The sequence below is a fragment of the Pelmatolapia mariae genome, linkage group LG13, assembly GCF_036321145.2.
Source record: "Pelmatolapia mariae isolate MD_Pm_ZW linkage group LG13, Pm_UMD_F_2, whole genome shotgun sequence".
In the NCBI taxonomy this organism is placed as follows: domain Eukaryota; kingdom Metazoa; phylum Chordata; class Actinopteri; order Cichliformes; family Cichlidae; genus Pelmatolapia; species Pelmatolapia mariae.
The window spans coordinates 20039747-20056699 of NC_086238.1; the positions used below are offsets into that span (position 1 = coordinate 20039747).

General features: G+C 40.1%; 1 protein-coding gene across 1 annotated transcript in view; it reads right to left on the reverse strand.

Annotated features, from left to right (window-relative positions):
• LOC134639925 (adhesion G protein-coupled receptor A3) overlaps positions 1-16953 on the reverse strand; it is a 184095-nt gene that overhangs the window by 123746 nt on the left and 43396 nt on the right. The window contains exons 3-7 of the mRNA XM_063491443.1: positions 14020-14091; positions 11670-11741; positions 11419-11490; positions 10920-11083; positions 416-629 (exon numbers count right to left, since the gene is read on the reverse strand). Of these exons, the coding sequence (XP_063347513.1) occupies positions 416-629; positions 10920-11083; positions 11419-11490; positions 11670-11741; positions 14020-14091 (594 nt within the window). The remainder of the gene's footprint in view (positions 1-415; positions 630-10919; positions 11084-11418; positions 11491-11669; positions 11742-14019; positions 14092-16953) is intronic.

The following is a 16953-nucleotide window of genomic DNA, read 5'->3' on the forward strand; positions in this document are numbered from 1 at the left end:
CTCTTAGCGTGTAAACAGCTAGTGCTCGGGGAGCGGCTGGACGGCCAACCTCTAGAGACGGGCCGCGGATTGCTCTGAGGTGTTGGCACTGTGCCAAGCCAATTTTGCCCTGTCCTTTCAGATCCTTATCAAGGGCGGCAATAACAAAAGGTAAATCACAGCCTCTAAGAGTGAGTGAGAGAGCGCGTGTGTGTTTCCGCACGCATATTTTACATCTGTTCCCGTGGAAGTGGCTGTGCTGCATGAGTAAACACATGCATATTCTGACGAAACTCCTCATGCATCAGCATATTTGTATGTGGATTTTGACTGCGTGGGCTTAGTCGGTCTCTGACTGTGTGCATGTGGGTCAGTGCAACAGGGCAGTCAACAGCTAATCAGACATTAGATGCACTCCCCTATCCTCTGTGCACACCTTGTGAGCAGGCAGCAGTCGTGAATGAGGGTTTCTTCCACGTAGATGCCTCGGTCTTCCTGCGTGGTCACGACGTGCCCGTTATGACGCCACAGCAGCTCCACTGATGGGTCCAAGTAGGAAGCGGTGCACTGCAGGGGGAGGCGGTCACCATGGAAAACAAGCTGCCTCCGGGAGGGGATGAGCTGAAACAGGGGCATCTCCAAAGGTCCATCTGGAACACGAAGAAGATTTAAAGCAGAATGGTTATCTTGTAAAGCTTCCTTTAGCTTCTTTGAGACAGGAAAAAAGCCAGAATGGACATTTTCGGGGAATGGAAGTTCTACAGACTCAGCATCACATATGTGGATTCAAATCAGGCATCAGGTCTTTCCACACATTCCACCACAAACACAAGCATTCTTCTCGGGAAAACCAAACACGCATGCTCCTTAAAATATTATAAACACACAGAAACCTTTTGTCAAGGTCACACCCCTCCCCCATCCTTCACACACTGTTGCTGTTGCTCAGCGAAACCAACAGGAGCTGATAAAGGAGGGCAGCCTAGAGTGCTCCCCTCGACTCTCCTTGACACCTAAAATTTTCACATAGGAAGCTGACCATAATGCCAGCAGCTGGCCAGGTCAACAGGCTTTTTTGCCAAAGATAAAAGGCTACAACTGGGAGGAGATTAGAAGCCATAGGAGTGTTTAGTCTAGTGCCAGAAAATGGACCTGATTTTGGAAAAATGACTGATCTAAGCATACTGTTGAAATATGATATACAACACAGTGTAATGTCTCTAATCATACTGAACCCTTGGAGGTCAGTGCTGTCTATTTTGCAGGGCATGGATTTGTGCCTTGACAGCTCAGTGCACTACACTGGGAACTCTCTCAGAGCTTGAAACAATAAAACAAATGTCTGTGAATAAAAAACATCCAGTTAAAAAAATCATGTATATATAAACATAATGTAATAATTAGAAATTCAAGGTATTTTATTTTTATTCACGTTCCTTGCACATGCTCCAAAGAGCAACATAAGCAGGCACTTTGCCTGCATTGTGTCTTTTGTAATAAGTTATATATGCTGAAAGCACCAGACACACAATTCAATTTGTGGCTCATAAACCCTTTTTATTGCTCAATGAATTGGTTTGAAAGAGGAAAACAGTGAAAGATCCATGCTGGGTGGTAACAAAAGGTCTAAGTTCACAAGCTGACATTTCCCTTGAGTAGCCTTCAGTAGCTAGCAATATTACTTATTGTAACATAGAACCCACAGGGCAATCACAGCTATTAACACAAGCAGAGCCTTGACCTCAGCTTTCTACATAAGTAGTTTATAATCATAGGTGTATAATTAAAAGTGACATGCTTTTGAGAGTGACTTTAAAAACTGGTCACTAATATTGCCTCCTCCATGGTGACATCTCAGTGTAATTGCTTGATGACCCTGTTAGATTGTCGAGACTCTATAACAGTAGTGGCATGTGAGGCTTTGCTATCTCCTCTGCATGAAACACAACAGAAACAGCATGGGGGCCATTGATTGTTGACTAGTCTGGTGCTGACACTGTTGAAACAACACTTTGAGGCAAGGATCAGAGTGTGGCTGCTTGCCTTTGCCCACTGGACACTGTCAGAGCAAAATGTAATTGTTGGCTGTGGGTTTGGGAGTGTGTGTAGGACAACCAAAGGAACTCAGGGACAGGGACAGAGACATAATTATATGTGCAAGAACTAGGGGCATGTGCACTGGAGCCGAGTCTGTGAAAAAAAACACAGTATGATGCTTTTGAATTAGCAGTGCCTTAGCACCAGATTATATGTATGCATCGTCTTTTAAATCCTATGTGAAATATACAGTTGTGGCCAGAAGTTTACATACACTCATCATATGCATGAATGTAATGGTAATTTGGAGCTTCTAACAATTTCCTTTAACTGGTATTTTTCCAGAGTCGAATGATTGTACAGCAATCATCTTTAATGATTAAAAAATAATAATTGGGTGCTCATGTTTGATTTTATTTTGGAATTTCTCTAACCTACACAGGGACACAACTATACATAGACACTGAAATGTATGCATACAGTCATCTTAATCTTTTAATAAGTGGTGATGAAGGTGCTATGGTGTCAATTAACTTTTCATTCAACACTACAACTGGAAGATTCTCTTTGCTAGCATGAAAATTACTTGTTTGACAGGACTCATTGGATTCACCAATGCTCGGAAAAATGGGAAAGTCCAAGAACCTTAGTGAAGATCTTAGAAGGAAAATTGTAGATTTACACAAAGGTCTCTTGGAGCCATTTCTAAACAACTGCAGATTGTCAATTGCAGGTAAGTACAAGTTATTCAGATATGCCAAGATCTGGAAGATGACTCTAACTGAAGAGCCAAAGGAAAAAATCGAGTTAGTATGATTCTAATCATCTTGAAAGTTTAAATTTGATCTTCAACCCAGGCCAATCTGTAGTGCTGATAGTGTTCCATTATGTGTTTTCTGTCCAGGTGTATTTTTACTGCACTGGCACTTTGTTGGGATCATTTTCATGCTATATAATGAAGCCATTGCCACTTAGACAATTTTCAGAAGATACTGCATGGTGCACCAAAATCTGATGGGACTTTTCTGCGTTCATAACTCCATCGGTTTAGACAACATCAACTGGCTAAAATGCAGCCATCACCCAGCTTCCACCATGTTTTACAGATGGCTGTAGACACTCACTATTGGACCGCACTTCTTGACCTCCTCTCTAAAAAAGACCATGGAGCAGCTTAGTATGGCAAAGTTGCATCTAAACAATACACAAGAGCAATATTCTTTGGTGCAGTGACACCAAGATGGAAATCTGTGGACATACTGCACAGCTCCACTTTTGGTAAAAACCAAGTCATTGAGCCAATCATGAACTCCTCTGTGTACCAAAGTATTCTAGAGTCAAATGTGATGCCATCTGTCCCATATGGAAAAAATATATATAAATCTTATAAAGTTTGTATCTGTCTTGTGTGAAACTTGTATGAAAAGCATACAAGAGTGAAAACAGATATAAGATTCCTTGAAAAATTATATAAATGAAACTTGTATGTTTTGGATACTTACTAAAACGATATATGAAAGTAATGAGAAAGTGGCCACTTTCATGAGTAAATCATATAAGCCTTATATGATTCACTATATGAAGTAGGCCACATCTTATGCAAGTCTTTTATAAGTTTTTACTATTTCTTTTCCATACGTCTGACAGCTAAAGCTTGACTGAAGCTGGCTCACTCAACAGGACAAAGATCCTGAGCACGGCAGTAGGTCTACAACAGAATGGCTCAAAAACAAAAGGGTCAATGTCTTGCAATGGTAAGGTCCAGACCTCAAATTCAACTCGATTGACATGCTGTAGTGGGATTTTACACTAGATTTTAATGTAGAAGTCACTTAAAATGTGAATGTCCAAGTCAAAGAGAGTGAGCGAGACAACAGAAGCTTCAGCCGTTTTGTGTCAGTAGGAGTTGTGTCCTGGTTCAAGTCATTCAGAGCTCTTGCTGCTGCATCATTGAAATGCAAATTCAATTCATCAATTTAAGAAATCATCCATCCATCCATTTTCTTAACTGCTTATCCAATTCATGGTCGCGGAGGGGCCTGGAGCTTATCTCAACTGTCAGTCCACAAGAGGAGGGGTACACCCTGGACAGGTCACCAGTCCATCATACGGCTATTTGAGCAATCGTTTTAATTTAGCAATTTTTAGCAATTTTTAAAGTATAGACCAACCTCCATATTCCCCATTTGTTACGGATCATTGCCCCCCTAGAGGATTTATTTTCTTTATTGCTACATTTACTGTATTCACGCACAACTGAATTGGATTTGAATCCACACTAAAAATAAAACAAAATAAAACACGCAGATATTCTCAAACACGTACTGTCTGTTTGTATAGTCACTTCATTATCCCTTTCTCAAAGCAACTGGTTTTAAAAGAGGTGCATGACTGAACTTCAAAGACTTGTATGACAGACTATCTTGAGGTATATTTCATGATATTTTTGCATCATTAAATTATTGGAGTCACACCACAGGCTAAGAGACGTAGTGCTGCACGTGAAACTCAGTTTAATGACATGATACCCGTGCAGTTGCACTACTGTGTCATCATGCAATAAAAACCGCTAAAGAAAGCAGGGTCTTGTTGGGCAGTGTATAACATGCTGCGTTAGTTTTGCACTTTATGTCTGGGCTGTTGTGCTCCTCCTACCAGGGTTAAAGAACCAGGAGTCCATCAAACAGACAGCCCTGACCCCAACACAGGAAGCACCTGATCGCCTAAGGAAGCCGCGTGCACTCTTCCGTTCCCCCTCATTTGCAGGCAGCACCCGACCTGTATCACTGGAGGGACGAGAGCTTGTTGCTGGAATGTATGGTGTAAACATCTGCAAACCATCAGGCAGGAGCCGTTGGAGAGAGAAACAAATTTGTCCTCAGTGACAAATTTTCATAAAAACAATGAGGTGATAATCTCACTTTAAGCATACTTTTGATTCCATGTTTGAATTTTATTATATTCCAGGTCATCATTTTTCTTGATAACAAGAATGTGGTATCAGGTGCTGAGAGATAGTCACGTACTTGGATGTACATTGCTGGAAAATGTTCCTTTACAAACTGTAGCCATATGAAAACAGCAATCATCAAATGACATTTAAAATATGACTCTCAGAGCACTACACAAGTTAATGGATAAGGTACTGTAAGATAGAGTTGTACTGTGGACAAGTGTATGGAGCCAAGCATGCCTGAGAGCAGGACTTTATCATTGTAATTCCATGATGGATGCTTTAGGGCCTAAAAGCAGTGCCTCCTGTCTTGCCACTGGATTCCACTCATGGCTCTTTGTCCACTGACTATGCAGAATTACTCTGTAATTGGTTTGGCTTGTTCTACGTAAATGAAAAACACATACAGTTAGGATTACATAGAATTACTCCAGAATGTCTGCATTGCAGTGTCTGGATGCAACTGCAAAAATGCAAACTGTAGGGTAGAGATATGTATTCTGCACATGGGCTACATTCGTTTTTTTTTTTTTTTCCTTCTGCAAACTATTTCACATCGTGCATACAGTGCATCCCAATGTAATGCCCCTTTGCATTATATATACACATACACACACAGACATACACCAGCACTAAACAATGATTTTTCTCATTCCAGTGCAATATCCCCTGTGCGAGCCAGATGTAAGGAGAAGAGGAGGATGATTCTATCACATATGAGATACAATTCCCCTGTGGACAGCAGCACGGAGCAGGGAGATAGAGGAACGGAGGGAAGACAGAGGGAGGCAGGGGGAGGTTGCCTGTCTGTAACCAGTCTTTCAGGAAAGAAAAAGAAAGCAAAGACTCGTGGATTTTTCGTCGCTGTTGCTACCAGCTTCCAGTCAGTAAAGAGAGCATTTTTATCTGCTTAAAGAACTCACTTTGATGCCCCCACTGCTGATAGACAACATATCTGTCTTAATCTTTTAGCCTTTAAACTCATATTTGGTCTTTAAAAGTCCAACTTGCATGCCAAAACAACTTTTCCACAAATTTAGCAAGCTCCCCAGACAAAATCTCCAACAGCATGCAATGCAATCTGTTTTCTCTGTGTAGACATTTTTGCACTTTGCAGTTCCAGTTACACTATAGCCTTCAACCACTGGCTTCAACAGAGTGAATAGCAGGTTTTTCTGAAGGTCCTTTGGCATCAGTGTGTGAGTCAGGGAAAAGAATAGAGCATTTATGATTATCTGAGGAAAAGAGAAACGAGCAAATCTTGGAGCTCCTTTCTCCTTTTAGGGATACCGACGCCGGATTTACAGATGAACGAGCGGTGCCTAACAGGCCAAAGACCACACAAAAACACCTTTATGAGACAATCTTTGCCTGCAATTTTCTGTCGAGCAAATTTGCACTAAATCACTGGCTCATGTTAAGCTTGTCAAACAGTTCACAGTAGGTGGAGAGATAACAGCAGAGGGGGAAACCTATCATCCAAATAGCTCTACTTAATCATGTTTTCATGGGTAAAACACTTGAAAACGCAGTTTTCATGACATTAGAGTTTCTTGTTATGAGAAGTCACCAAAAGCAAACCTGAAAATATAAAGCTGTCAGACAGCCAAATAAAAAATATGATGACGATGTTAGTTTTTTTCTTATTATCAGAATATGCTGAAATGCTTATGAGACTGCCCTTATTGTCTGAAAATCAACTAGTTCTTATATATTGATATTTATTTATTAATTCAGTCATCACAGACTACACAGAATGTGCAAAACAATTAATATAGGAACCACAGCTATATCACAAATAGTGACTGAACGTGTATAGATGCCTGGCCTATGTTCGTATCATTAAAGCTACCCTACTTTCCAAGTAGAAAAAGAAATAACAGCAACAAGAAACAGACAGACAGCAACAATATTATCACAAGGAACCCACCAAAATATATTTTAGCATTCTTTTAAAGACCAAAACCATTTTATATTGATGTCAACATCATTCCACAGTTTAACCCCAACAACTGAAATATGTCTTTGTTCAGTCTTTCGCTTTGCTTTTTTCCCTCAAATCGTATTTACTCTCCTGTAGTGAAAAGAAACTTCATACACAGTTTGAGAGTAACTTTTTTCTTTAGATTTTGCTTTAAGCATCATTTAAAGTAAACCAAATTATTGCATTTCATAATATGGGACTTTCAAAACAGTGGCTCAGTGACCTACATTGCTTTTTCTTTGTAACATATCATGCATCGTTTATGAAGACCCAATGAGACTAAAAGTGGACCTCAAATCAGAATAGCAGAGTGCAATCTGGATTGTAGATAGCAAAGAAAATGTTACCTTTATTTGTGTAGCATTATTTAAGCAAACTTGTTTCACTTCAGTGTCTGCACATCTGTTTTGTTGCCCTTTCTGGTCTTTGTTTCACAGTGTGTGCAGGCAGACGTGGAAAGGAGCGGGCAGGGGAGACCAGCAACACAGCAGTAGTCTGTCATCATGGCGATGGGCTCAACAGGTAGCTCACAGCATAGCATGGCCACTAAGAGTATTTACAATGCTATCTTGAGTGAACGTTTGTAACCGCTTTGATTGCAGTGTACAAAACATTTCTGGTTGTAAATTTGAAGGTAGGAGGAGGTTTCTTTGGTGCTCCAGTGCCACATCCAAGTGCCCTTTGTTATGTGGTACAATGCACTTTTGTTCATTTGCAAGTACTAAAAATATATGATAACTCTCGTCCATAAAAAACTGAGCTATATGCTGTCACTGCTTTGTCTTTATAATTATCAATAATGAAATTGTGTCCCGCTGCCAAAAATAATACTTTTCACACATTTTCTCCCTGTAAACATCTGTCAGACAGTCAATTACAAAACTCAGAGACCTGCTGGCTTTCATTCTGGCCTGAGACTGAAAAACTCATTTACGCCTGGGATGACAGGTGGACTCAATTAATTAAGAAATTAACAAAAGTGCTAATTAAATTGAGCATTATTTGGGGACTGTTGGATATCATTTTGCGGGGACAAATTCAGTGCTACAACTAATGTGGGAAACTGCTGACTCACAGTTTTATTTGCGTTAAATAAAACATTGCTGCACTCTCCAGTTACTTGGAAAATGAAGTACACTTAGAATTTATATAATATTTTGCTTCACTTTCTTAAGTTATGAAAAAAGATGCTAATTTTGAGTCACGTAGTACAACAATTTGACAATGTCAAGTGTTTGAATAAAACATCATAATCATACAGCCATAATTTGCAGTGTTATGTCACTTCGGCCATAATACTTAACTTCACTGCAGATTCTTTGTCTCAGCATCTGTGTTCTATCTGCTAAAATATGCGTAACGTTAGTAATAAAATAAATGTATGTGTGTTTAAATATAAATCCCTTATTATTATTCTAAAGTGGTTCTATATTAATTTGTATTTTCATAACTTTATCCTTGGACTCAATAATAGTAGTTACTTAAAAGTTCAAACTAATTATTTTTTACCCTTTACTGTGCTGTAGTGTCCCATTAGCCTGTCCTCTGTCAGAAACAAGACATTTACATAGTTATTTCTTTTTTTTTAATATCTTTGTGTTTTTTTAGCTCCTCTCACTGTAAAGTTGTAATTGTCAATTGTAAAGTCAACTTTTAGCCAAAGCTGTGTGCATGAGATGGCCATATTAAAGACAAGCCATCATTTTCATCATAGATATCCAAGAGTAGAAAAAAAACTATATGAATTGGGGCATAGTGAGGTGTTGCAAACAGAAATGACCACAAACCACATGCCGTTAATGTCTCAGCCGTTTTGAGCGTGTGACAATTCTGAGGTTCCAGCCACACAGGCCTAGAGACTGGTCAATGACCATCTGGGATCTGCCAGTAGGGCTGGGTATCGTCACTGATTTCTAGAATCGATTTGATTCCGATTCACAAGGTCCCGAATCGATTCGATCCACGATTCGATTCAATTCGATTCGATTCGATTCGAATCGGGGAAATTTTGCCTCAGACAGTCAGAAATATTATAATTCAGATCATGCATAAGTAAATTTCGATATTTTTATATCTATAAAAAGAAAGCTGACACTTGCGAGACTTTATCAAAGGTGTAAGCATCACAGCAGATGCCTTTGTGTCAAAGTAGCTGAGGATAAAACACAGAAAAACATGAAGGTGGTTTTCCTGGCCTGGGATTTTATAAAAATATTCTGTAGTAGATCAAAAACGAAAGAAAACCATTAATCAACATATGAACATTACCTGATGCTGCTGAAGTGAAGCAGAGCAAAGTTACAGAGGTAGAGACACAGCTAGCGTTTTGCAATTTTGCATAATTTTCAAAAGTTTAAATTTGTTCAGTAGCCTATTGAACAACAGAAATGAGGCTTTCTTTTCGGAAGTAAGTAAAGGGAAAAAAACAGCGGCCGACAGCGCTGTAAACAACGGTAGACTTGTGCGCAAGCGAATAATGAAGAAAACAGATTTTTAGATGGGAAACTGTTCTTGAAGTATACTGAGAGAGAGAGAGAGAGAGAGAGAGAGCTGTGCATGAAGTGTGATTTTATCGTGGTGGAAGCAAAACAGTAAACGTAAGAGGGAATTTATGACGATGTTTATCAAATGTGAAGCGTAGTTTGCTGCTTCTTTTGCTGCTGGTTCAGTGAACTTTGGTTGGAGAGAGATAAAACCTACAGCTCAGAATCTAGCGCAAAAAATACGTAAACTACAAAGCGCGAACCCGCCGAAACATCAGAATCAGTGAGCTGTCGGCTTTCAGCCCTGACTGTGTCCGTGCCGTCGGGTGAGAAAGGCGACATCTCACTGATTCTGATGCGTCGGTGGGTCCGCGCTTTGTGTTTACGTCTTTGTGCAGAATCCGTGTACCTGCTCTCATTTACTGTTTCAGCTGTTTGGTGGTTGTTGAAATTTTGTGAGGTTTAACCTGAGATTCTGGCTTTTCGGGCAAAATAAATTTATATTAAAAAATCGATTCAGGATTTTAATGAATCGATAATCAAAACCCACCCTTATGTGCCAGTACCAAGGGAAAAATGTCCATTCCCCAACTGGTTGGTGAGTGGTTTCTGGATGTTGACAGACAAGCTAAAAACAAAGTTCTAGTGAGTTGTCAGTGACCTCCAGTCTCCACTCACTCACACAGTTGCTAGCAAAAAATCTGTATTCCCAACCAGTTAAAAAATACTTCCTTGTGGTTGCTTTGGTTGTGACAATCACAGGCTAACTTGTCTACAAACACTCGCTAGCTATTCTTGTGAAACTGTGAAACGTGCAGCACAAACTGGAAACATTGTGCCTAGTGGGGCAAACTTTCTCCATTTCCAACTTGCACCATACTTTCTCAGGTTTTACTACATCTTAGCCAGTAGTTTGTGAGTGTTTGCAGTCAAGTTGGCATCTTTCATGCAAACTACAGTCAACCACCGCAAGCTGCCAGCAAATAAAGCATTCACGGGGGGGATGTTGGTTTAGCATTCTCTTTGCAATCAGTTTCACCTAGTGACTTCCAGCAACCTCCAGGGACCACTGCAATCAGTCAGATAATGCGCAAATTTCCCTTGCAACCAGTTGTTGTCCATCCTTTCATCCATCCATCCATCTCTTCCACTTATCCTTATAAGGGTCATGAGGGGCTGGAGCCTATACCAGCTACCAGTGGCTGTATCATGTCAAATACATCATGAAAGAAACTGCAACAGAGCAGTCTGTAGTCTGAGGTTTTGGCTCACGGGGATTACTTGTAAATAAAATTATCTCATTATGTGAAACTTTGGCCATGTTTAATATGACCTATATAAATAACAGGTTAGTGTGTAGTGTTATTTTGTTTTGCAAGCTAAAAACTTTCAACAGTCAAGTTCTTTTGTTCTAAATAGCCCGACATTTACATCAGTTTTAGGAGACAGTAATGCCAGCCACCACCATTAGCTAAATCCTTACCACATTTGAGCTGCGGTTCGCGTAGGTGGCGAAACTCCAGGCCGTGGAGGTGGGTAGGGAAAACGCAGACCGTGTCATTGCCAATCTTTACGGAGTTGCTTTTAGCCCAGATGAGCAGCCACTTCAGCTGACAGTCACAGAACAAAGTCTCAGTGCTGAAGTGCCTGGTGAGAATACAGCATACTGTTACAACCCATGTGCCTGTGTTTGGACTTTATTCATCTAACACGTATTTGATGTCATAACAGGAAAAACTGGTTTAGTTGCTGAGTGCATGTATTATGGTCACTCATTGGCAAGACTTCCAACCTACTGTGTGTGCTGCATAGCTATTATTAATGTCATTTTCTTCCTATAACAAGCCAAAATAACTGCAGTGAAAACAGCCAATAACTGATTTTTACCACTGCATCCATGCTCTAAACTACAACAAACAAGTGAAATGTAGAAAACTGAATGGATCAGGCCATTATACTGTACACTTGTATGTTTCCCTTACAGTACTCTGAGAGCAGCTAGGTGTGTGAAGAGTCCCATGGTCAGAGTGGAGAAGATGTTCCCAGATAAATTCCTGTTTGTGGGAAAAACACACAGAGAGAAACAGATCACTCCTCACATACAAAAAGGCTTTACTACTGTTTTTTTTTTCATACATTACTGAAACCATATCAAACATATCCTCTACAGATTTGGTGAATACAAAGCATAAAGAGATGCAAGACATGTTTCCAATTTTAGGGGATTACTCACAATTTCGAGAGGTTACCCAGATCGAGAAACATTTCAGGGGAAAGGCAGCCAATCCTGTTGTTGGACAGATCCCTATATGAACAAAAAGGCAAAGAGAAAAATGCTTCTGTTCATATGGTGAATTTTGCTGATATTATTGTGCAGAACGAGTTGGAACAGGAGCCAACTGGAAAGCAATATGTCTGTTTTCATGGCTGCTTGAACAGAGAAGTTAAACAGCTGTAAAGCCTATTCAACTTCCTGGAATATTTGTCCTGACCTTTTACTCGTCACATAACCATTGTTGGCACACAGAGCACGAAATGCACAAACATGTGCAAACGCATTGGGCTTCCATGTGCGAGTGGCTGAGCGCTGTCGCGTCCGTGGCTCTGTGCCCTCACACTCTGTAATTAAAGAGCTGCTTTGCTGGAGCAGCTGTGGGAAAATAAGCAGAGCACTCGAATAATCACCAGTTGGGGAGCGCTTAAATTAGCACTCCGCTGCACTCCGAGCCTTGCGCACACGCGCCCCAAATCAGCGCAGCTAACTCACTGTTTGCATCCCTGCCAGCCCAGATCCCACTAACTATCAGGCTGCAATCATGTCACTCACTCCCTAAGCCTATATGTAGAAAGAATGAGGGTAATCATTGAGAGAATTACCCAAAGAGAAGAAATCAACAAAAACCACAAACAAAGGAAAGCTAACCTTTAATACTGCATTTGCTTTTTGAATATTTGCCTTCCAATTAAGTCTGTAAAACATTTGAAATGTTGCTGTAACTTTAACAGAAGCATAACTTTAATCGAAAATTGGAAAGAAGAATTCATTTGATGTAAGCATAGTGCCATTTTTAACTTAGTAAGGCAGTAACATTCAAAGTTTTTAAAATTGCTATGTAATTTCTATACTCAGAACATTTACTTGCAGGCAATAAAATACACCCTGGTGACTATATATAGTCTTACTTACAGGCATTGCAAAAAGAAAATACACCTTCTGACTAAGTACACTCCATGATTCAGTAGCTTCAGTAGCAGTAACCACTTTTAGCAGCAACAATATAAAGTCATTCTGTATGACTTTCAGTCTCTCACACCGTTGTGGAGGAAATTTTGGCCCACTCTTCATTAACAATGTTGCTTCAGTTTGCAGGCCATGATTTATACATGGCTTTCTTAAGGTCATGACACTGCATGTCAAGGTTGAGGATGTATGGGTTCTGACCGGGCCATTGCAAAACCTTGAATCTTTGCTTTTTCAGCCATTCTGGTGTAGATTTGCTGGTGTGCAGTGCTTTAGCTGTCATATAGATGACCTCACATTTGACTCCAGAAAACTTTGGTATTCAGAGGAATTCGTGGTTGACTCAAAGACTGCAAGGTGCCCATCGAGGTCCTGCGGCTGCAAAACAAGCCCAAATCATCACCCCTCCACTACTGTGCTTGACATTTGGTATGTGGTGCTTGTGCTGATATGTATATTTGGTTTTCAACAACTGTGGTACTGCGGTTTGTGGCCAAAAATCTCCACTTTGGTCTCATCTGTCCAAACGACATTGTTCCAGAAGTCTTGTGGTTTGTTCAGATGCAACTTTGCAAACCTAAGTCGTGTTGCTATGTTCTTTTTAAAAAGAAGACGCTTCCTCATGCCAGCCCTTCCAAACAAGTCAGACTTGTTCAGTCCTTTTAAATGAATGGATTTTAGCATATAGCATGCTAACTAAGGTCTGTAGAGTCAGATGTACTTGGAAATGGCCTGATGGGCAGTAATAACTGCTTCTTTCAGATCATTGCTGATGTCCTTTCTCCTTGGCATTGTGTTAACACACCTTCAGCACACTGCATTATACAGGTGCTCACACTTGCTGGTATGGAAGCAGTAAGGGTGTTATGTCATGTGTTGTTGATGATCTGAGGTTGCATTTTTCAGACCTGGTAAGGTCCTAAAACCAGACAGTGGCAGTTAGCATGCCAGCAGAGTGCCGGGGCTCACAAGCTCAGTCAATCCCGTAATCCCCATCCTCATCTCAAGGGGTTGCAGCAGTCCAATTGAGAGTGTTCCAATGGTAGATACTGTTAGCAAACTGTAACTACACAATCCTGTGAAGCTGACTGCTTTCTGAGTCAGTTTGCTAACTTACAGCTATTCTGTTCTTCCCATAACTCTGTGTCCTGAGTTACCTTTGCTCAGGCACAGAAGGTTTGTGAATGTCTAAAACTGTACTGCAGGCCTTTTGCCTAAGTTAAACACTTCAGTCCACTCTTCAACTCTGTACTTTAAAACAGTCTTTCTCGTTGTCTCTAAAGCCAAAGGACTCTCCCCGCGTCCCCTGGAGAAGGCTATTACAAGGCTTCATCATACTTACAGTCTCCTCAGTGCTAGCAGACCACGGAAAGCCCCAGGCTCCACTGTACTTATCAAATTATTCTTCAGGTCCCTGGAGAAAAGAGACACAGAAAAAGAGTCAGATAGGAGTCTATCTCTCTATCTATCTATGGATGTTTAGGGATTATTTCTGAGATTCAATTTGCTTGGTTTAAAGAAATCTGACCATATAAGCCAGCACCATCCTGCAAAACATGTTTCTTTCACAATGTGCACACAGCAGAGTCCAGTTCACCTTATAATAGCGTGCTTGCAGTTAGAACTGAAGCAAAGAATTGTGTTTTTTTAAGCTTTCAAGAAGAACTAAACAGCCAAGGAATTTAAAATGGAAAAAACCCTAAATTAAATATTTGCGCTATTTGTAAATTTCTATTAGATTTACTATTTTACATTGACATCTAATTGAGACAATATTTGTGGGTTAACTAGCACCTGTTAGCTGGATGACACAGACAATTTCCTGCATGCTGGAGACCCAGACCACATCCAGCCAGGAGACAAAAACACACATGTTGCGGTTACAGCCAAGGACTTCTAATCCACCCCCTCTGCCTACCCCAAAACCTCGGACGATGCTAAAATTGGATTCCAGAAAAATCTCCTCTCCGGTTTTCTCAGATGGCCAAAGAAAACTTCCTGAAATTGTGTCCCTGGTTTCCTTTGACTCTGAACTGTACGTCCAGTGTGATGAGAATGAGATGAAGGGTAGTGCCTTTTTCCAAATGTGAGCAACAACAAAGCTCAACTAAAACTTTAGCAAATTATCTGTCAGGTCAACTCAGGGTCAGCCAGAAGAAACAAAATAAAACCAAAAGGACACAATAATCATCCCAAAGTGAAAATAAAATTAACGCTTCAGCTCTTCTATTTGACATATGGGACAGTTTTGGAGCAAAAAGCTCAGAATGGATTTGCAAGATTTATAGGAGCCATTCAATAATGCAGATTTCCCCTTAGAGGTTGAAGGCGTTGATGGCTATATCCCTACTGTTGGTGGACTTTAAAGAAAACCTTTGGTTGTGGCTGTTTTACAGTAACTGGTGTTAATTCAGTTGATTTAAAGCATTAGTTAGTCATACTGATACAAGCCATCATTAGCAGCAGAAAAATGAGTCTCATTTAGGGTTAATGATCTGTGTCTTGTTGTTTGGTCCATGCTAAAAAACACGCCCACACACAAACCACACACACACACGCCTGGTCTGTACTCTTAAGACTTTGTAACAAGTTCTCCAAGCGGACTTTCATCCAAACTATGTGTTATATGCAAAAATATATGCTCTTCATCATATATGAGTGATCATGTGTGCTTCACACACCTCATCATCTGAGCATGCCAGCTTTGTATGCCTCTTGCTCACTAATGAGACTTTGTATGGACATCCTCCAGGATTTGTTATTCACACAGGAAGGGGCTACCACGCTCTAGGAAGAATACTGAAGCTCCTTTCCTGACTGACTAACCTCCTAGTCCAACAGGGTCAGCCAACGGCTAGCTCTCATCTCCGCTCTCATCCAAAGTTATCTTTGATTATGTATGATAGTCTACAAAAGAGCCGGTGCAGGCCTGAGGTCAAAAGGTCATCCACTGCGCCTGTAGCACCTCCTTTTATCCCGAACAGTCGTGTAGCTCGCTGCTCTACTGCCTCTGAATTTGCTGAACGTTCAAAACGTTCCACCTTATCGACTGAGTGCCCTACCAAAGGGCAGAGATCACTGTTGTGTGTGTGAGTCTACGCACAGTAAATGTGTTACTTTGCAAGTGTTATTGGGAAATGTGAAATCCCACAAAGCACCACACAAAGCAGGTTTGGAGTGGAGGAAGATTTCATGAGAGAAACCCCTTATAATCCCAACACTGATTAAATATACATAGTATCATATACCATCTTACCACAATAAATACTCTTATGCCACTGGATTGAATCTCACTGTAAAAACTGCATATTTCAGAGAGATATTTCTAATTCATAGTGTTAAACACAATAATGCATTCTAAATCATGCTTATATCAATTATATACTTCTGAGGGTAATCTTATTGCATTTGGATTCAGCTTGACAGCACTGTGACTTTTCAAGTGTCTAATTTTCTAGTCCAGTGGTGCACTTTGGTCTTCTTATGGTATTGTCACTAAAACTAAATACGACATTACCACCTGCATAGTTTCTCAATTAACCTGGCATGGGTCAGTCATCACTTGATGATGTGGACTAGGTAAAAGTTTTGCCTGTTCTCACCAGCTACCTAACTGGCTAATAGGTGCAAAGCATTCCTGCTGTTATTTTAATGACCCGTTAACTTACTGAATGAAATTATAACTAATTTGAGAAAAATACATACTTGTTACCTCCACCAAGGAGGTAATGTTTTTGGTAGCATGTTTTTATGTCCGTCTGTGCGAGCATGTCATTATATGTAAACAGGATAGCTCAAAAAGTTTCAAATGAATTCTGATGAAACTTGACAAAATTGACAAAAAGCCTTAAAACTTAGAAACTATGATTATTACAAGTGTGGTGTATATGGTCAACACATAGAAAGTACCAGATAAAGATTTAAAATATCATGTCACATTTGACCTCTGACCTCTCCTTCAATGTCAGCAGGTTGATCTGATGGTCAATGTGATAATAATCCTACATAAAGCTTTGTCAAAACTATGTTTCTTACTGCCATTGTTTCTACTGACAACATTTAGGAAATGATACTGACATGTGTGGATTCTAAATATCACATTATAGTTTGCATCCAAACATAATGTCACATTTCATCTTTTTCACATCACAAATACCCCAAAATACACTAGACCACATGACTTTACCCCATTTTTTTATTTCTTTTTTTATAATGTGTATTCTGTGTTGAAGTACAAGTGGATGATGGATGACAGACATGGATGACTGACATAAAT